A 20,518-nucleotide genomic window follows, 5' to 3' on the forward strand; every position below is an offset into this window, starting at 1 on the left:
CCCCTCGCCGCGGGCGGAGCGCGGGCATGGAGGGGCCGCGCTGAGCCGGGCCATGGACCACCACCTGCGCCGGCTGAAGCAGGAGCTGGTAAGGGGGCGGCGGGCGGGGGTCCCTCAGCCCCACCCGGGGCTCGGCCCTTCGTGGGGGGGACAGCCCCGGGGCAAGGCGGCCGGGCGCGGAGCGGGCTCCGCCGCGGGACGGCAGCTGCGGGCGGGAGGGGCACGGCGGGTCCCGGCACGGCGGTGCCTCCCGCAGCCCTTCGCCCGGCCGGTGCGGGGTCCCTCCGCCCGCCGCTCCCCTTCGCACGGCCGTGGATGGGGCGGCAGGTCTGAGCCCCCCCGCGCCGGCTGCTCGGATGCCGCCGGTCCGTTCGGCTGCGAGAGAGAAGCAGAGCGCTCGGGGGGCTCCGGGGTGTGCGGTGGCTTTAAAGAGGTGCCAGCTAAGATCAGAAGTCAAAGAAACATTTACAGAAACCGCTGATAAGAATAAGTTTACGGGAATCAAGATGATATAAAGGGAGTGTGCGCTGGCCACCTCCACTGCCCTCTGAAAATACTTTAATAGGAAACCCTCTGTCATCAATCAACACTGTTTTCTCCCTCCTCCCGCCCCTATTCCGACGGTAACCTCACCCGCTGAGCTTGCCGGGGCTTGTCCACAACCCGAAGGTATTGTCGGCACCCGGGGGCTGCCGGGGGTGGCTCGGGAGGACGGACGGACACTTTCCCAAAGAGGTTCCAGGGCTCAGCGGGGCTGGCTGGGGAGTCCTGTGCTGTGCAGATCAACAGATACTGAGAACAAAAGGGAGAGACAAGGCAGAGCAAAAACGGGTGGATGAAGTTTCTGAACGCACAAAGGACTTAATAGCATGTTGATTTCAGCTGGTATTTATGCTAACTAGAGTTTTACAACATGGGTTTACATACAGCATTGCTGTCCTGCCTGCATGACAGGAAACATCTCACATGTAAGCAGCAGCATTTGAGTCGATACAGAGACACACACAGTGCCAGCTGTGCCCAGGGCAGGATCGGGGGCTCGCTGTTGCACTGGGGATAGCTGTGCCTCTGCAGATCGGACGTGTCTTGTGAAACACGGGCTTGGGCAGCAGCGCTTTACTCTGAATAAACGTGGCAGCAGTGACATTGAACCTGCTAGCCTTACCGATGTTTCCCCAGCAAACAGAGGGCAAACCAAAACAAAGGAAAAGGGGAGTCACTGGTGTTCTGTACGCTGGGTGTGATGGATGAAATGCAAACTGTAAACCAGGACACGTCCGTCATAATCTGGAAGATCTTTAAAATCTGAACAAGTTGGAAGGTGAGACGGGTAAAGAGTAACTTTCGAAAGAGCACGCTGAGAATAAGGTTCCTAAATCCCTGTTGTCTTCTAAACAAATCAGTTTCATTATCTGAGCAGTATTTTGTACAGAAGCCTGAACATTGCGCCTTTACTTGTGAATCTAAAACGTGCCTGTTTTGTAGTGCACAGCATAACTTCTCAAGAATTTGAATATATTTGAAAGGCAGGCAGATCCCTCACACTTAATGTGAAAACCAAAAAATACTTAAAATGAGAAAATTCTGGTTTTGTTCACGCTGTTGCTATAATGCAGTAATAGATTTTTTTAAATTGTAAAAATGCAACAATTTTTATTATATTAATAAACCAGGACTTTAGCCTGGCAAAGATTTATGTATATGCTTGGCTTAAAAAAACAGGAAGGGGCAGTTGTCACCTTCAATAGGACTACTCGTGACTTAACTGACAGTAGCCTAGTTCTTCATACGTTTGGTTTTTACTAGTCACGTTCGGTCCCCCTCCCACCCCCTCGATTTTTGTTACTTAAACTCAAAAACTTACTTCAACAAATTCTCAGGGTATCAGAGCGCAGTGTTGGAGCTGTTGTGAGCGCAGCTGTGCCAGGACAGCCCGCAGGGCGACAGCTGGAGAGACCCTCTGCCTTACAGCACGTCGGCAGAAACAATCCCTTTCATCAGCAACTTGAGTGAGCTGCAGATTGCATTTAGCAATGGTAGGAGGGCTGTATTAATTAAAATAACCGTAAATGATATCCTGAGCAATAACAGCTTTTTAAAACCAATACCGTCATATAGCCTGGAATTAAAATAGATTAATGCTCCTTTAAAGAGCAGCGAGCAGTGCGATAGACAGCTGGGGCCATCTGCATTGAATGGTGAGTGGGAACTGAACCTCCTGACCCTGCTGCTTTCCCACTTTCTTCACTACTGGGCAGGTCATGCCTCCAGACGGTAAATGCACCAGAACCAAGAGTCATGCGGGAGGAATGGTGGGAAGGACTTGGCCAGATTGAGACAATGAGCCACCCGTGTGCAGCTAGACGGGAGTCCAGTTCCAGGGCATCACTGGGAATTTAGAAGCCCAGTGGTTTGTGTTATGTCAGAGGAGAAGCTCTGGTGGGGTGGGAGGCAGTGCTGGGCGGCGGGGGGTGTCGTGCAGGGCTGTTCTGCAGAAAATGCCCTGTTTGAGGAGCCAGGTTTGCTGAGGCTGGTCAGTGTTACGCAGGAAAGTTAGAGGCCGTTCAATGAGCAGAAGTTCAGTTTGTCTCAGTGTAAACTACCGCAGCCTTTGGCTGGTTTTGAGGAGGGGATTTTCTCAAGAAAAGAGCGGATGTTGGCACAGCTCCCAGTTCCCAAGGAAGGGTTATCTTCAAGCACAACTCTATCCCCCACCAGTGGGATTCGAGGGTTCCAGCTCTGGTTTTTCTTTCTCCTGCTTTGTGCATTAAAAACATATTTAAAATAGTTGCGTGCTTAGTTTGGGCTGCTGGTGTGCCCCCACATTTCAACACTCAGCTGTGCATTGAGATCACACTGTGCTTTGCCAGACAAGTCACAGGTGAGCGTGTGTCCAGGCATGCTCACCCCAGTGTTAACATTACCTCTGGGAAGGCTCTGCCAGGGCTCCCAAGGATGAATCTGACCCGTTTCAGTCAATGAGAGGTCTCGTATTCCGATCGCAAGCTTTCCATTGTAAGCTGAGAGTTTCTGGCATGTGTGGTGTCCCTTTGATTGGAATTCATTCAGAAGCTTCCACATGCAAATGCCTCACAGCCAGGAGAGCCTCAGCTGACACAGCCATTCATCCCAACCCGGGCAGCTCGGCAGTCGGACCGATTGCTGAAGCCGGGGTGCTCATCCCGGTGCTGACACCGGCCTGCGGAGCCGTTTTGGATGAGCCCTGCTCTCTCTGCACCTCAGTCTCTGTATGTAGAAGATACAGAGGACCTCGTTCACCCCCTGTGCAAAGCCCCTGGAGGTTTAATGGACGCGGTGTGGTTTGCGAGAATATGCGGTGCTGGTTTGTAGGTCTGGCCTGGAGTAAGTTGTGCTTCTCCACTCCTGTCATCTCTCCTTCGTATGGCAGTTGTGAAATGCACCACAGAGCTTGTGAATCTTCCATTAATTAATCCTGATACTAAAAGTCCTCTTGACTTTATCGGCTGGATTCAGAGCCTGCAAACATCATTCTGAAGCACAGAAATACGATGTCTGCTTTCTGAGTTACAGAATGTTATCTCAGCTGAAAGATCAGATTTAACAAGAATTGTCTCACTCGGGGATTAGCAGAGAGGAATTTCCTTTCCGTGTCTCACGCTGCAGATGGCATTAACTCCGTAAACTTTCTGACACGGGGATTGTTTGCATTTATACATGGTAACATCAGCATACATACCGTGGGACTGGGGTTTCAGGGCTCTTCTGCAATAATAATAAATCACGTATTATATAGCCAGGGTCTGGCGAGTTCATGGGGCAGATTTATCTTGCACTTGGGGTTTGTATGGCTGTAACAGGCGAGAGCTCAGTCAAGTTAGCTGTAGCTGTAACTTTACTTCACACGTTTTGGTCTTTCTTGAGGAATCCAGGATATTTCTGGGCTTTCTCTTGCCTTTTACTAGGAGAAAAAGTATTAAAGTAGGTATTTAGAACAAAAACCACCACTCTGACTTGAACCGTTGAATGTTCCCTCTGCACATTCATCATGAGTGCATCGCATTATTGAGTTTGATAGAGTCTGACTCCCTTCTTAGATTAATTTATGTCCTGGTAGACAATGTTTCTTGCTATGAATATCTTGCAGGAATAGAACATTTGGTCTGAGTGAAAAGTACAGCCAATTATTTTTACTCTTTGTCTCACACTGAGTCCTATTCCGGTAACTGTGTCATGCTCGAAAAGGAGTCTGCTGGATTCTCATTACTGCTATTTCTGAAGGAGCAGCTCTTGTGATTCGCAGTACAGTAGGGCACAAATGACAGACTTGAGGGCTAACATCACCGCTCACAACTCCAACAGGTGGAAACACGCAGCTCCATCTGTGTCTCTGCTGATAAAATGGTCCCTTTAAGGGTGGCTTTGCCCATCGCTGCTGGAGATAGTGTTGGAAACTTGGGAGGTTATCACAGGATCTCATTCCTTGGTGTGGCCTTAAGGGAAGGTGCAAAGGAGGAACTTGACAGCAGATGTCCTGTCACGTGTAACCTGGGGAGAGACAAAGCAGTCATGGGCTTTGTCCGCTTGTTTATTTCCAGAGAAGACTCCTGAAGATGACGGTGGGGTTTTTTAGACTCCCAGCTGCACGTATTCAGGAGCATTAAAGGGCAGATGCCCCAGTGAAGCAGACCGCTGGGCTGAAAAGCAACACTTCAACCATCATCTTCAATGGTCAGTCTGTACCTCGAGGCTTGTGGTCTCTCTTATCCCTGGGTTGTGAGTAAAAGTCTGAAGGTTGGAGTTCTTTTTGGTCCATTTATTTCCTGGTTGTAGAGAACTGATTTTCTAATTTGCCTTTAGATGTAGCAAGTGTGATTGGGAAGCACAGCACACTATCATTGCAATGGAAGGGAAGGCAATAGAATAAGGAAGATCATTAATTGAGTGTGTGAACGGTGTCTTTCATGGTTAACATCTGTTGAAGATCCATTTAAACTGTTGGGGGAAAAAAAAATCTTAGTAAAGTTTCAGCATCCTTCCTCTTTCAGATAAACTGTGAGCTCACAGTTAACATCCTCATTGACACCTGAAATACTCTGGACAGACAAGAGGTAAAAAAGAGACTTTAAATTCTTGTGATAAAATGCAAGGACAAGAAGAAGATTGCGGGCCCTCGGCATCCATCGAGGGAAGGAAAAGAAAGGTGCAGCACCGAGCTGGAAAGCGGCTCTCTGTGAGCCGTGCAGCGCGCTCTGAAGAGTTATGCCCAGCCACAATTGCAGGCTGGTTGAAGATTAATCTAGTTAGTGACCCAAAGGAAAACACAGAAACAATATGATCAGCTCAGCAGTTCTAAAATAATTTTGGTCTCTATTATGTCACCCTCTTTAAATACCAATTGTTTGTTGCTGGTTCTGTGGCCTATCAGCACTATTATTTAGAACTGCTCTTTGCCATTCGTTCTTTCCTGTCCTCTGAGCAATAACTTCCTCTCTTTGCCTTTCTTCTACCTGAGAGCTGGACATCTGTCTTCCTCCTCATTACGACAAACACACTCAGAGCTCTTCTTTTCAGTTCTCCAGGCTCAGCTGAAAGCCGTGCTGCGTTAGCTGGGTTTTTCCTTTTCTCCCATCAGCGTGACAAAGCTGCTGCAGTCCCGGGCAGGCCAGATGTGCGGCGGGGCTGGGAACACAGACAGCTGTGGCTCGAGGGGATGGATGGGAACGGAATCCTGAGAACACTGTGAATCGGATGCTAACAGGAAAACATTAGTTCCCAAAGTGGGTTAAAAAAGTTACTTATTTACCTGGGAAGTGAGAAGCGATAAGTGAAATCTCCCTTATTTGTACGTCTCAGGTATTTGGTTTTGAATTTGATAAAATACCAGTAACTGCTCGAGGGTGTTCCTTGAGGCGAGCTGTCCCCTTGCTGTGTTAATCAGTGGTGGAAGATCGTTGATTTATAAACTGTATAAGCCAATTGTGGTTGTAGTTCTGGGAATAAGTATTTTGAGGAAATCGTTAAAAAGGCACGGCTGATACCTCTGCTACTCAAAATGGTAGATTTCCGATGCAAAAATCCTCCATATCTGAATTCTGCCAGTTTTGCAAGATGCTCACTGTTTGTTTTTATTTCCCCCCCTTACACTGAATATTCCTTGATGATCATTTGAAAGTGCTTGAAAAGCTTTTGAATTTTGCACTTCAGTTCTCAATGTTCAGAGTGACTGTAGTTTAAACAAGCTTTGCTTTGGAGAAGCACTTAGCCAGAGCTGCCTTGTTTGTGCCTTCACAGGAGGATTGCTCTGGAGGTAATACCTCACTGCTGGAGAAGAAATGTTTAACATCACTCGCTGAATCCCAGCCACTGAAGTGGAACACGCACGTCACAGCTGTGCTCAGCCCTGCGTGTACTTGTCTGGCTATAAAAGGCATCTGTGTTGGCTTGTTCAGAATTAGCCCAAAACTTTTTCATGCCAATTTTTAGGGACTGCTGAAGTTTCAGGAATAATAATTTTTAAACTGATTTTAACTGTTTTATAGAGATAAATCTGAGCATCTGCAAGTTACCATAGTCTAATTTGTCAATATCTGATTTGGCTTTTCTTGGAAGCAGAGGTGCCAAACAACCACTTGTATCGAAGCACCCTGAATTAGACACCCGGAGTCCCTTGAAATGCTGATGGATTTGTGCACCTTGAGCAGAGGCCAGAGAAGGGAGGATGCTGATGAGCAAGACCTGTGCTAGACCCAAAGTTTTGTAGTGAATGCCGTTTCCCCTGCACTCTGCTCCGCAGCTCGACTGAGCGTGGGGCTGGTTCAGCGACAGGTTTGGGACTCAGCTCACAAACATGCACAAGACAGAACATCTCCTGATGCCCCGTGCTGGCCAGCTTACATAATGCCACTTGCATAACCCCAGCAAGGGCGGTCAGGGTCTCTCTCCACGCCAAATTAAGGCTCTCTGGGGTTTTGTGTCACATTCACGCTCTGTTTGAAATTGTGCTTTAGTTCATCACAAATTCCAGTTCCTTCTACATGAAGTGTGTGGCCACAGAGCCAGCGAGGCTACAAGGGTTGTCCCTTCAGCCACGGGTTCCCATCACCTGGCAGTCAGAGCATCTGTTTGGCTTTAGCCCAATCTGCTGGATTATTTGCAGAAACTTCTTTCCCTCTAGCAGCCCAGATAGTTCAATCTTGAACCTTTGCCAGGGTGGTGGCCTCTCTTCTGTGGGAGATTGTTCCTTTTCTGGAGAGTCTCCGAGAAGCCAGTCTGGACTTGGGAGAACTGAGTTAGACACTAGGGAGGAAACATCTTTTTTTTTTCCTCCAGAGTTTTCTCTCCAGGGTGAGTACTCTTAATTACCGCAGGGTAATTACTAGTGGATGAAAGCCAAGCCCCTGCAGGCTGTTTGGTCACCAGTCAGTGACTTCACTTTGGGCTGGGTTTCGCTCACTCTTCAGTTCTGTAAAAGACTGAACAGATGCCACGAAGAGCAAAAGATAAAGCAGAGGGGGTCGTTTGCTGGGTTTTTTAACTTGCACAACCCCAAGTTTTAGCAGTGTTTGCAAGCAGAGTTAAAAGCCTCGGGATCTTTAAAACTCTCTTGCTGATGGTGGGATTCACGTTGCCAGAGGGACATCGAGGCTGAGCCTGGAGGGCAGGATTCATCCCACCCCAAAGCAGGTCACAAACAGGACAGAGTCACATCCCAAAAGCCCCTGTTCTCCCCCTCTGCTGCGAGGGGAACGGCTCAGCCCAGCCTCGGCACAGGGCATCAGGGGAGAAGTGTCCAAACCTCACAGTCACTTAGGGGAAGGTTTTTCCACAGATGAAGATGTGTCCGCTCCTCCTCCAGTGGCTCGGTCTCCCCAGGCTGGTGCTGGCGCCAGGTTTGGCACAGCCAGCTTGTTTTTTCAGAAGGAAAAGTGCTGGAGTCTGAGCTTCTGGGGCTCGGGTCTTCTCTCGTTGGGGGGAGACTGGATCTGCCTGTGAAAAACAACCACACGGACGATAAATGCTGCCTGAGAAATGGTAATGCTTGACAGAGCCTTGCTGGAGGAGGCCTGCGTTGTGATGATACACCCCATCACGGGGGAGTTAATTGGCTCCCCGAGGTGAGCAGCGGAGCCGCCCAGCATATGCTGAGGGCTTGATGAGCTCAGTCATTACGGCAGGACCCTCGTCACTCGCCGCGCTGCGATTACAGCTCCGCGCCGGCCAGGGGATTTGGTGGGAAGCGGCCAATGAGGGGCCAGGCTGGCTCCAAATCCAGCTTTTTGCAAAGCCCCAGATAAAACAGACTGCCATTAATAAGGCGAGAAAGGTTAGGACGAGAAGCATTACAGCAAATCTGGAGAGGTAAGGTGATAGCTTCGTCTGAGGCTTGTAGAGCATATGGCCCCAGGTTTTGTACGGGTAACCCAAGAGCTCGGTTGGGCTGTAAGGGGGGCATTATTTGCATGCCTGCAGGAGCAGAGGTTTATTTGCTGATGTGAAAAAATTAGATAGCTGGAAATAATTGGTAATGTAATCAGGAAGCTGAAAACAGAGATTTTCTGTATCTTCATAGCTTGTGTGCTCATTCCGGGTGTTAAATAAGTTCCTTAGGAGTGAAGTTCTGAAAAATCCTTGTAATCTGCTGGCCAGTTGTGGGTTCTGGGTTTTGAAATGGAGATTTGTGGTCAGAAACTGTTGAGGAGCTTTCCATTTACAGAGCTAGATTGTTACAGAGGATCCCATTTTTTGCTGACTGCTCTTTCTCACTGGTCAGATCCAGGTACAGAAATGGAAATAGAGAAAGTAATTGAACTAACTTAGTTAAAATGAAGGAGATGTAAAAAAGTAAAGCTTGATAATGTAAATTTGAACATAAGATGCATCTGTCCTTTTTCACCTGAAGCTTGAGATCTGTTGCTGTACAAAAATTGTGATGAACCTTTCAAACTGTTTCTGACAGGGTAGGCTGAAGCTTTTCCTAGACAGTGCTAATCTCTTCTGCAAACCACCTTACACCAATGTGACATGTCTTCACCTCCAGCCCTGCCATCCCCTGCTGTTCTTCCCCTCTCCTTCCCATTCCCCACTCCCCCTCCCTGCTAAAAAAAAACCCAATAAAATCAAGTGGCAGCTGTTGGAAAGTATAGCCCGTTTGGTTTATGATGCCGCTTTGGGAATATGATCCAGATCCTACATGAGAGGGAGAAAGCAACAGAGTGAAAGAGAAAAGGAGGGAATTTAGAGGCTCTGGAAAATAACTTGCTTGTTTTCAGTCTAGTATAGAAAGTTAAATCTTTATAGCAAGGTTCAGGGATAAAGTAGAGCTGCTACTAAAGGTCTTACCTTGGGAATCAAAGAGACTGCTAGCTTAATGTAAGTAATTTTAGAGTTTGTTGGTTGTGTTGTACAAAATTTCAAGTGTATTGAAATGTCTTTGATTGTCCTCCAGCGAGAGGTGCCTGTAATGAGGGTATTAAGATCTGAACACGTTACATAGTAACAGCGTGATTCTTCCTGGGGTTTATTTTTAATTTACTTTAGCACTTTAGGTAAAGAAACAAGGTTCTCCATGGAAGGCACTTCTGTTCATTGTTCTGACTGCTGTTTTCAGTTAGTTACAGGGCACAAAAGACAAAAGCAGAAGAAGATGCTAAAACTGGGGGCAGCCAAACCCATTCATAGTCCTGTGCCTTGGGTTTCTGCCAAGCAATTGATAGAAACTCAAACTATTTATTTTTGTTGTCAGGTCAAAAAATCCACTCCTCCTGTCAGCTCCTCTTATTCCTAGAGGGAAACTCCTAGAAAATTTAAGAAATATCCAATTGCTGTTCCATGAAATGGATGTAGTACAGGTAGGACGCATCTAAAACGTAGCCAGTAGGAAGAGGCGATGTTTCAGAAGGGTGCTCAGCCCAGCTCTCCTGCCCTTTGGTCAACGTTTTCTTGCTGTCTCCTGGGGACACTGACTCGATGTCTGCTTCCTTCCCTCCGCAGCTGTCCATGAAGGAGGTCGGAGACGGGCTGCACGAGCAGATGAACTGCATGATGGGTGCACTGCAGGAGCTGAAACTCCTCCAGGTCCAGACAGCTTTGGAGCAGCTGGAGATCTCGGGCAGCCGAAGCGCCGTGTCTGGCCCTGAGCAGCACCAGTGCTGCCGGAGCAGCAGAGACGTGCCTGGGGCCCGGCAGGGCGAGCAGCGGCGGGGGGAGGCCTCGGTGGAGGAGCACAGCCCCACATCCCTCACGTGTGCCGTGCCACGGCCGGTGGGTTTGCCTCGTCCCACTGTGCTCCCGGAGAGCGGCCACCTTAGAGACACCCCCTCCTCCTTCAGGGGCCGCTGTGGTGAGGGTGTTTGTCACCCAAAAGGACCTTCCTCCGCTTCGATCAGAGCGGAGCACGTCCGCCCGAGGACATTCGAGCCCAGTAGCCAGGGCACAGCTGGGGGGTGGCCAGCATGCCAGGAGTGCCCGGGGTGTGATGATGGCCACGACTGGACATCGTCCCTGATGTCCCAGAGCAGGAATCGGCAGCCACTGGTCTTGGGGGATAACATCTTTGCAGACTTGGTTGGGAATTGGTTGGATCTGCCAGAGCTGGATAAGAAGGGGGAGAAGAGTGAGGCATCCCTGTCCATGAGCAGATCCCAGGAGCTCTGCAGGAAGTTCTCCCTCACAGCCAACATCTTCAAGAAGTTCCTGAGGAGTGTTCGGCCAGACCGAGACAGGCTTCTCAAGGAGAAACCTTGCTGGCTTCCACCTGAAGACAAACGGCCTGAAATTTCTAAGAGACCCAAAAAGATGAACAAGCTCAAGGGGACATTTTACTTCCCACTTCATGGGAACATCCAGAGCCACCACAGCAAAGCTGAGAGGTGCCCAAAGGCAGAAAGGAATCACGAGAAACCCAAAACTGGCACCAAGAAAGTCCACGATACCATAGACTACACCCAGTCCGGGTTTGACATCAATACAGCTGTTTGGGTCTGAGTTTGTTGGTGTCCTCTGCTCTGCCGAGCATTCATTTCACACCGGAGAGGAGCTGGAGGCCGTACATGTCTTTTCAGGGGACCCCTGAGCTCTCAACATGGACGGAGGGGCGAGAGGAGTCCTCTGCAGAACGTGCTGTGGCCTTCAGTCACTGCAAGTGGTGTTTCCTGGAGAGCTGCGGCTCCAGGGCAGCCCCTCCAGGCCCATTCTGTCACCTCTTGTTAAAACAGCCACAGCACAAAATTCACTGTGTGCATGTGTGTGTATGAGTGTGCAAATACATATATAGTTTTTTAAAAAAAATCTATTCCTGCTTGTGTGCACTTAAAACTGGGTTATGATCCAGGCAATCCAAGCGTTGTACCTGAAGCACTTGTTATTTAAATTGAAAGAAATAAGTTTGAATTTGTAAGACTTGAACAGTTGCCAGGCGGGGGGGTTGAGCCCCAGTTTTGTTGCATTTCAGCTGTGGGGTTTTCCCCCCAAACCACATCTCCACCGTGCTCCCAGCACCTCTCCTCTCGCTGCCAGTTAAACCAGTCGGACACAAGGCTCCGTTCATGGAATCTGGGACCCTCCAGCTCTCGCTGTTTCACCCCCCTCCCCGTGCCCTTCTCCCCACAGGTCGCACCAGATACAACGTTGCAAAAGTTTGTTGTTGAGGTTGCACCAAGATACAAAGTTGCAACAGATGTTTATTGTTGTTGTTTCTATTGCTGTTGTGTACAAACCTCGTCTTGAAAGAGACGAGCTCTTCAGTGTCCGGCTCTCCAAGAGTTACCAATAAAGTGGCATCCGTGTCCCGTGTGCCGTGGGGCTGTATCCGTCCTGGGTGACCCTCAGCCCCCCTTGTCTCCAGCGCAGAAGCTTCTGGGCTTTCACCCGGCCAAGAAGCAGGAGCAGAACCCCTGGCGGGGTTGGGGTCAGAGCCAGCAGGGCGGGCAGGTTGTGCCAGCCTGTCGCCAGCCGGGACCAGGCAGTTTGGGGAGCAGCCAGGAGAGTTTCCATTCCAGGAGGGGTTATAAATCATGGCAGGGAGAAGAGCTGCAGCCAGAGATCCCTGCCAGGGTCCCAGCGCTGCTCTAGAGGCACGTCCCACTGTGGCCCAGGCGCATCCCCAAGAGCCTTTGGGTAACGCTTCAACATCCATCTTCCTCCCGCAGCTTGGGGAAAGGCAGAGGGAGAAATGTTTGGGGGAGAAACTGCTGCTGAGGGAAGGGCCTGGGGGCCATGCAGTCCCCAGCTCGTGGAGGGTGATGGGGCCACATCATCCCAGGGCGGTGCAGGTCCCACCATGGGTCCCCTCCTCGCTGTCTCCAGGTATTAAATGTGATCGAGGTGAGTCCCCAGCAGCTCCGTGAGCCCCAGCGCGAGGGCAGTGCCCAGCCCATCGCTCGTGGTGCGGAGGGGGAGCTGCCCCCCGTTCCCGTTAGCCGCAGTCACCAGATGCCTTGTGTGCACAGCAGGGTTATGTTGCAAAAACCTGTTCCACTCACTCCAAGTTTAGGAAGGGCTGACGTGCAAGCAGTAGTAGTAGTTTTTTTTAAACGTGCAATTCTATTCCTGTTGTAACTTCCCAAGACAAAGAGGCTAGTGGAGCAGAGGCATGGAGGGATTTTTTTTTTTTCCCCTTGCAAATTAAATATAGGCACAAGACGAGCCCCGTTTCTGCCCATACAAGGAGAGAAGAGCGGGTCAGCATCTGAGCGCTGTGCTCAGCACTTTTTCGGGAACCTGAGTTGCGAGCAAGCTGTTGTTTTTCCTCCTCAGAGGCTTTAGGTCTGGTTGTTTTGCCCCTTCTTCATTTCTCTGAATGCCACAAGGGTGATCCTAAAGCATCTTGTTTTCCTCTTTTATCAGCAGCTCATCCTGTTTGTCACAAATCCGCCCTCCCAGCTCCCCCCAACCTTTCCACAGGGTCAGCAAAGAGGAGAAGGAGCTTTCTATAAGCAGTAGCCCAAGAGAGAACAACAGCTTTTCCTGCACCAACCTCGGTCCCTGGAGAGCATGGCCTCACCCCAGGGACCACCCGGGGGACCCAGCCCACAGCTGGCCTGGTACAGCACCAGGGAGCACGATGGCATCGCCCCCTGGCACCCCCCACCCCATCCCAGCTGTACCTGCCTGGCGCTGGAGGCTGAGCCCCATGGAGAGAAGAGCATCGTGCTGGGTGGGGAGAGGCTTGGGGAGCTGAGCACCCACCCCAGGGGCTTTTTAAGCTCGTCACTGAGCATCGCCCTCAGGTGTGCTGGGTGTGGTGGGTGGGAGCAGGCAAGGGCCCAGGCTGGGCACAGCGGGGCTGGGGCAGGGGCACCAAGAGATGAAGGGTACGGTTCTGCAGGTGGTTGCCTCTCCACGGCTGTGTATTATCCAGGAAACAGGATGTGTTCATGCAGGACACGGGGAGATCTGGAGCCTGAAATGCGCAGTGGGAACCTGCTCCGTGGGAACAGCGGTTCTTGGGGATTTGCTGCCGTTTCCCCCCGCCCAGCTGCACCTCCAGCACCCTGCAGAGCCTCTGCAGCCCACGGCTTTACAAACTCACCCCCCCTTTGCCAGCACACGTGGGCCCTCGCAAATGCTGGCTCCCCCAGCCCAGCAGCGGCCGCGGTGCTGCCCCCATCATCGGGGTCTCGCGAGGAGCCGATGGGAAGTTTCCCTTGAGAACAGACACTTCTGGCCCCGCGGGCTCCCCACGGCTGCCCTGGCCCACGGGCAGCGCCAGGTCACCCTGCCCGGGGAGCTGCCCAAAGACCAGCTGCTAAACCCGGCCTTTTCTGTGCCCGCTCGGAGGAAATAAATACTATTGTTTCTGGGAAAGGGCAGTTCTGGGCCCCAGCTGCCGCCCACGTGTTCCTTTCCCACCCAAAATAATTGCTCCTGCTGCAGCAGCACCACGAGGCTGTGCCCGCTCCCACCCCAGTCCCCGTGACCGGGATCAGAGCCAGCAGTGGTGGGGTCAGAGCCCATGAGGGGTCCCTGCACCCCCCCAGCACCCACCACCCCGCCTGCAAGCGCCAACGAGGCAGTTGCAGACCGGTTCCCGAGAGCTCGCACCCAAAGGCAGGCAGCCAGGCATTTATGCATGCAGCTGCCTGATCTGCATGCGCTCATGCTAATCGTGTGGGAACAATTCACGGTCGGCTTTGTACCGAGTTTCCTGTACCCTGGATTCAGCTCTGCTTGTAAAAAGGAGAGATCAGGCCCTCTGGATTTAAAAGAATTCAAGAGAGGATCTTTCTCCTTAGAGCTCACCCACTTTTCAAACACATCACTGATGTAGGCAGTGCTGTTAGCGAGTGTCTGAGCTTTTCACAGAGTATAGATGTGATTTGCCTCTTTAAGGTGTCTCCTAAGATGAAAGGGAACAAACACTCTACTTGCAGCTACAAACAGAGTCTTGGGAAATCCAGTGGGGATAAGATGTCTTGCCAGGAGAAGCCGAGGATCAGTCCTCCTTCTGCAGAGGTTTTATGGGACCTCTAAAGCACTCTGCGATGGACAGGACAAGACACTCCTACCCCACCTGTAAAACAGCAAAACCGACGGTTTCTTAGCACACTCAGCAGGGTGAGAGCGTGGCTGCGCACCAGGGATGGGCTGGCATCTCCCTGGGCAGGAGGGACAGCTGCTGCTACGGGGCGAGGGCCCATGAGGGTGTGCTTGTGCCCTTTGTGTGCACGTTTAAATCTCTTCTAGAACAACCTGTCATTCCTGCAGCATGTCAAAGGTAAATTTCCCCGTGTCCCTGCCGGAGAGGATTACCTTCCCAGCAGGGGTTCAGGTTTTTTGCCGTAATATGATTTAACGTGACAAGTGTAATTAGATGTGACACGTCTTTGCAACAATTCACTACCTTGGAAAAATCGAAAACAAGCTTAAAATAAACCAGAACGCAGAGTCACATCTCCCTGTGCATCGCAGCTGGAAAAAATAAGCACCAAGTTAAGGACTTTTCAGCGCTTCCTTTGGGAGACAGCAAAGTCATGAACATGATACTGTAAATTAATTATTTAGATCCCAGCCATCTGGCCAGATGCCTTTACCCTTACCAGAGCCCCTTTGGAGTTAATAGCACTCCACGCAGAAAGAAAGATCTGTCCACGTGTGGCTCTTAATGGACTGAGGCTGCAGTCCCTGCCCTGAAACAGGCAGAAACAGAACAGCAACAGCTCTTGGCACGTAGGTTCCTGAGCCATTTAGTTTTCTCTGGAATTAAGACAACACGTTAAACCTGCAGTGCCTTTGGAAATGGGCACGTTTGTGTGCTGAGCCCTTCGGTTCAGGCTGCTGGTCCAGGCCGAGCTCACGCTGCTGCTCGTCCTTCCCGGCCCCACATCTTGGGTCACGCAGCAGAAAAACGCCCAGAGTGGGCGGCTGCACCTCGTCCGCGGGGCGAGAGGCTCAGACAATTCATTATGCACATCAAGATGAATTCTCCTTTGCACTCCGTGGGGCCCTCCGTTTGCAGTTCAGGTGCTGGAGCGCAGCACTGCGGGAGACACGTTTTCATTTGCCAAAGTCTTAAATTAAGTGGACGGTCCGTTCTGTTTTCTATTTCAGATGTTCTTGGGCTTCAAGCTGCAGCGTTGCCAGTGTCGCCCCATGACACAGGGATGGAGACTGAGGAGAAAGGAAATCCCGTGTCTGTAAGAAGTGCTGGAGGAAGCAGGGAGAGGCTTTGGAGATGCTGGAAGAACCTCAGCGTGGGGCAGAGCAGAGCGTGCGGAGCCCTGCCTGCCCTTCCCGGGGAGAGACAAGGGAAAGAGTTAAAAGCTGTCTCAAGGCAGGAGAACAAAACCACTATTGCTCGCTGTGCTCATCTAATTACGTTATTTAACAGGATACCCTCTCATTGATTTTAATTACTCACATAATTTGGGAAGTAATTCACAGCACATCCCTGCAGGGTGCATGAGTCTGAGCCGGGAACAATGTGCTCGAGTCTTCGGCGCTACATGAAAGGAGAAGATGGGGAGGCCAAGCCCCAGCCCAGCGGGCAGAGGACGCGGCTCTGCCTGGGGGGGGAAGGTCTCTCCAGGCCTTTCTCCACCAGCCCCGTCCCTGGGGCAGCTCCCACCTGCCCGGCTCCTCCTGCCGGGGGGTCCAGGGCTCCCCTGTCCCGGGGCGATGCCGCAGCCCCGGCCCCCCTCGCAGAGCAGCTGCGGATTAATGGGCCCTTTGATGTCGGTGGGTTCCTGCCAGGGACGATCCGCTCGTGTCTCGCTGATGGGGGACACGCTCGTCCCTTCCAGCGCCCGGACAGCCCCTCGCCTCCTACAGCTCTGCCTCCAACCCCTCCTGGGGCAAAGAGCTGCTCTGCATCCCCGAGGACCGTTAATCAAACAGTCCCTGTCGCTGCTGACTATTAAAAACACTTTTAACCACGGGCCTCCTGCAATTTTAGGTTTTTTTTTTTTAAACACAGTTGCTCACAGTTTAGCCAAACTGGGGTTGTGCATCCCCCAGCACACACACACTTGGTTTCTTCACTGTCTTTTGTAAGTTCCTGGCTTAATTAGGATGCGAACAATCCCGGAGAAATGTTTAATTAATATTATAAAGCAACAATGGGATGATTAAGCAAGTCTGGGCAGCTGCTATTTATACACAGGGCACGTGGCACTTGTTGGGGGTGAGCGTGTCAAGGAAAAATCATTCCACAGACCTCTCTGTGCAATTTTATTGCTTGTTTTAATTGTCTGGTTCAGTCCTTTTCTCCTCTTTGTGTTCACTCAGGCACAGCAAGAGAAACAGAGATTTAGCTCAGAGTCTCTTGTTCAGCTTAATCGCAGAGTGAAAGCTTTCAACCGAGGAGCCTCTCTCCCACCCCTTCTCCTCTTCCCCAGCCACAAGGTCTCCAGAAACAACCCAGCAGAAGCTTCGGGCAACAACCGCCCTAAAAGGGCTCCAGGAATAGCATCCAGGAGGCCCCTTCAAGCAGAAGAATCTCCCGGAGGACAGAGGCCGGCTTGCAGGCTGGAAAAGGTGGAGGGGCTTTGCCAGGGGCAGCAGCAACCGCTCGGCTGCCCTGTGCGAGGGGATGGGGCACACGATGGGCTGGGGTACGTGAGGCTGCGGGCGGCATCAGCGTGTCCGGGGCAGGCAGCCAGCACCACCTCCCACCCCTGTGGCGTTACATGTGCTCCTCAAATGGTTACGTGATGCTCTCATTGCACGGCGGCTTCATGGCGTTTGTTTTCAGGGCATTTGCTACTTAGAAAATATTTTTTCTTTGCTTCTCAGAAGCCTGCATACGACCTGAAGTAATTGTATTTGCCTTGGGTTGAACTCTTTTTGCAGTTTCTAAAAATAAACACTTCATTTATTCTCCTTCCCATAGAGCAGCCTCCACTGAGAACAACAAACCAACTGATAAAAAATTAAAGGAATGGGAAATCCAACAGAAGCAAAGTGAGACGGCACCAGCACCCCCAGGCCTGTTAGGGACGTGCAACTCACGGGCCACAGCAGCACATGAATTCACGTTTTCCAGGGGCAGACCCATGGCTCCCAGAGGCGGGGAACACCGCTGGGCCCCGGCCCCAGCTCCACGGGCACGTGCTGAGCTTCGTGCCTCCCTCGCCGCAGCCCAGCACACGCTGCGTCGTCCCGGCTCCCCGCGAGCCCGAGCGGCCCCAACCCCAACAGCTCAGAGAGCTCCTGGAAGCAGGAGGAGGAGACACTGAGGAGCCTTTTTGTCCTTCCCAAGGCAGCGGCTTCGCCTCCAGCTGCTCTGACTCACCCTTACGTGTCCTACTCACTGCCTCACTCTTACTTAGTTATTACTTCAGTCCCAACCCCACTCTGGGAAGCTTATCTCACACGAATCCTTCTCGGTCAAGCCCTAAACACTGATTGTTTCAGGAGAAGGCCAAAAGCTGCCTGTCAGCTGCTAATCAGACTTTGCATCATGTATGGAATAAAAGGGAACACCCTGAGTTTAGGCGTGCAGCAAATCATCTATAAAGATATTGAACAGCACCAGCCCCAAAACTGAGCCCTGGGGGACACCGCTAGTGACCAGCCACCAGTTGGACTTTGCCCCATTCACCACCAGTGGATCAGAAAACTTCACTCCAAGGCCAGTAAAACATGTATTATCGTTTGCTCAATTAGAGCCTGCGACATACTAATGGGACAAATAAGTGTCTCGCTGTGCTAGAGTCCTGCAGAAAATGGATGCTTTATCTTCTTCCCATTGCAGTGAGTGTATGGTTCTAGTGGGATTTTGGAAAACAAGAGGCTTCTGTTTGCTGTTCAGGTTTCTTGCCAGATTTCTGGTACTTCTGCACTAGACAACACCCACAGTCAGTTGACCAAGGTGCACGTTACAGGAGAGAAACCCACGGGCACGTAAGCGTTGGCTTTACCGCGTTGCAGAATGATGCTCCAGCTCAGTCTGTCTGTGCTGTGACACTCGGGGCTGATCACGGCACAGGTTTAGCCGCTGGTTTTCCAGGGTCCAGCCTCTGCCCTTTGCTCTGCCCACCCCTGACTGCACTGTGCCTTTCCCAGCTCCTGCAGATTAACTGTGACCGGAGCGTGAGGCAGCCGGGATCGGGTCTCCCTCATTTCAAACATCATTTATCATAAAGGATTATCCCGCAGGGGCGCCTGTGCAGTCATATTTAATAAAGTGCTTCAAATCAAATGAGTTCTGTGGATTTAAGCCTCACTGACGCAGCAGCTTGACACTGCTTATTTCCAAAGCTAAATGAAAAATGGTCGTAGGATACTGGACGTCTGCAGTGCTCAAAACGTTATATCCACACACCGACCATGGGGAAGGTCGAGTAAAGGTGTAACACATCAATTTGTCCAATGATTTAAAACAACCTGGGTAGGAAAGGGCAGCAGAGCTGCAACGCTGCTTGTTTTCACTCAGCTCCACCATCGTTCACTCAGAATGCGTTGCAGGAAACTTGATTTGTATTTAAAACACCTGTGGGAAAAAAAAGGCAAAATTATTGTTAACTTCCACTTTGCCGAGAGGAGCCCAGCTCGTGGGGGCTGGTGCTCGCCGTGGGATCGTTCTGAAGCACATGCAGAGGTTTGGCAGGTTTCTTGGCTGCAGAACAATGCTCCATGGAAATGAATCCCAGGAGCCTCCGGCAGCGTCCTGCGAGCGAAGGTGGTCCCGTGCAGCCCACGGTGGTCGTCACCCGCTGCCGGAGGCGAGGGGCTGCCTCCCCAGCTCCAAAACGCCCCAGTGTGCTCAGCCCGCAGAGCCACCCTCGGCCCCATGAATTTGTCCTTTGTTGCTTGACCTTGGGCCGTGGCAGCAGCGAGCAGCCGCCGGCCGTGCACACCCCGCTGCCGCCCCGACCTCCGTCCCCCTGCGGCACACAGCACGGGAGCGCTGCCAGCGCCCGGAGCATCCTCCCCTCCGCAGCACAACAGGCTCCTTGTTCACCCCCGAGCCACCGTGACATGCCAGTAAGGGGGCTGGCTGTTGGCCTTGGACATTGGTACCACCCAAAGAAAATGCCATGGATGTTTGAACTCGGGCTTCTGCCTGGGACTGCGAGAGAGGCCGTGCGGGGACAGCGCGACAGAGGAGACACGCTCGTCCGAGCGATCCCTCTGTCCCACAAGCGCTGGTGCAGTCGGGATTTAGCCAAGAGCTGGCAGGGCCAAGCCAGCAGGACGGGCACCTCGGACTTGTCCAAAATCTCTGACAAATGATTTAATCCTCCTCTGCTGCTGCTGCTCCCGTTGGGGGTGAGGGACAGAGGATCCAGGACGCTGTAGATACCGGAGGCATCACTCACCGCTCTGGCCTCTACCTGCTGCTGCCAGACACAAGGCACGAGCTGAGTTTACTTGTGTGCAAGTTCTCTGCAAAGTGAGGAAGAAAAGGCTCGTTTCAGTCCCAGGATAACACAAACACTGTTTCCCAACACTGGGATTAGCAAGTAACTGAGCTAAAGACAAGAGCCCGGCCCCAGTCAGGAGCAGCCACATCAGCACAGCACTGTGCCAGGGCTACTGTGAGCTTGCAGCATGGCTAATTAGCCCTGGCATAGCCTCTAACGAGGCTCTTTCTGGAGCTGGCTTGGGGCTCTGCAGGGAGCTGCCCCAGGCTGGGAGCTCAGAGCCCTCCGCAGCACGGGCACACGTTGGCCAGAGCTGCCCGTCCCAGGAGAGCTCCTGTCCCTGCCACAGCAGCCACCCTCGCGGAAGGGGAACTTTCCAGGTGAGCGGTGGGTGAAACCATCACCAAACACTGCACAGTACCTGGGCCGCTGGATGCCTTCCCTGGGCACGAATCCGAGCTAAAAGTCCAGGAGACCCCCCAGGCACCGAGCTCAGCCGAGCGCTGTTCTTGCTCCTGGGCATTTCCTTTTGGGTGCCAGAGCTTCGTGATGCTGCTGGAGATCTTCCAGAGCGGCTCCTCTCCCTCCTCCTGCACAGGGCTCGTCTCTGAATTCGGGGGGTTATTTCCAGGAGGAGCAGAGGCAGCCTGTGCACCGCGCCGGGTGGGCAACTGCGCTGCAGCGGAGCCCGGGGCACTGAGCAGCCGCTGCGGAGGAACCAGCACCAGCGGGGA

The 20,518-nt window shown here is 51.9% G+C and overlaps 1 protein-coding gene across 1 annotated transcript; it reads left to right on the top strand.

The window, feature by feature from the left end:
* The first annotated feature begins 18 nt into the window (after positions 1 to 18).
* Positions 19 to 11,727, top strand: INKA2 (inka box actin regulator 2). Its single transcript, XM_068419428.1, has 2 exons — positions 19 to 88; positions 9,973 to 11,727. The coding sequence occupies exons 1-2, from the start codon at positions 53 to 55 to the stop codon at positions 10,963 to 10,965; spliced, it is 1,029 nt and encodes a 342-aa protein (XP_068275529.1). The 5' UTR covers positions 19 to 52; the 3' UTR covers positions 10,966 to 11,727.
* The last annotated feature ends 8,791 nt before the right edge of the window (positions 11,728 to 20,518 follow it).

This window comes from Nyctibius grandis, chromosome 27 (assembly GCF_013368605.1).
Source record: "Nyctibius grandis isolate bNycGra1 chromosome 27, bNycGra1.pri, whole genome shotgun sequence".
Taxonomy (NCBI): domain Eukaryota; kingdom Metazoa; phylum Chordata; class Aves; order Nyctibiiformes; family Nyctibiidae; genus Nyctibius; species Nyctibius grandis.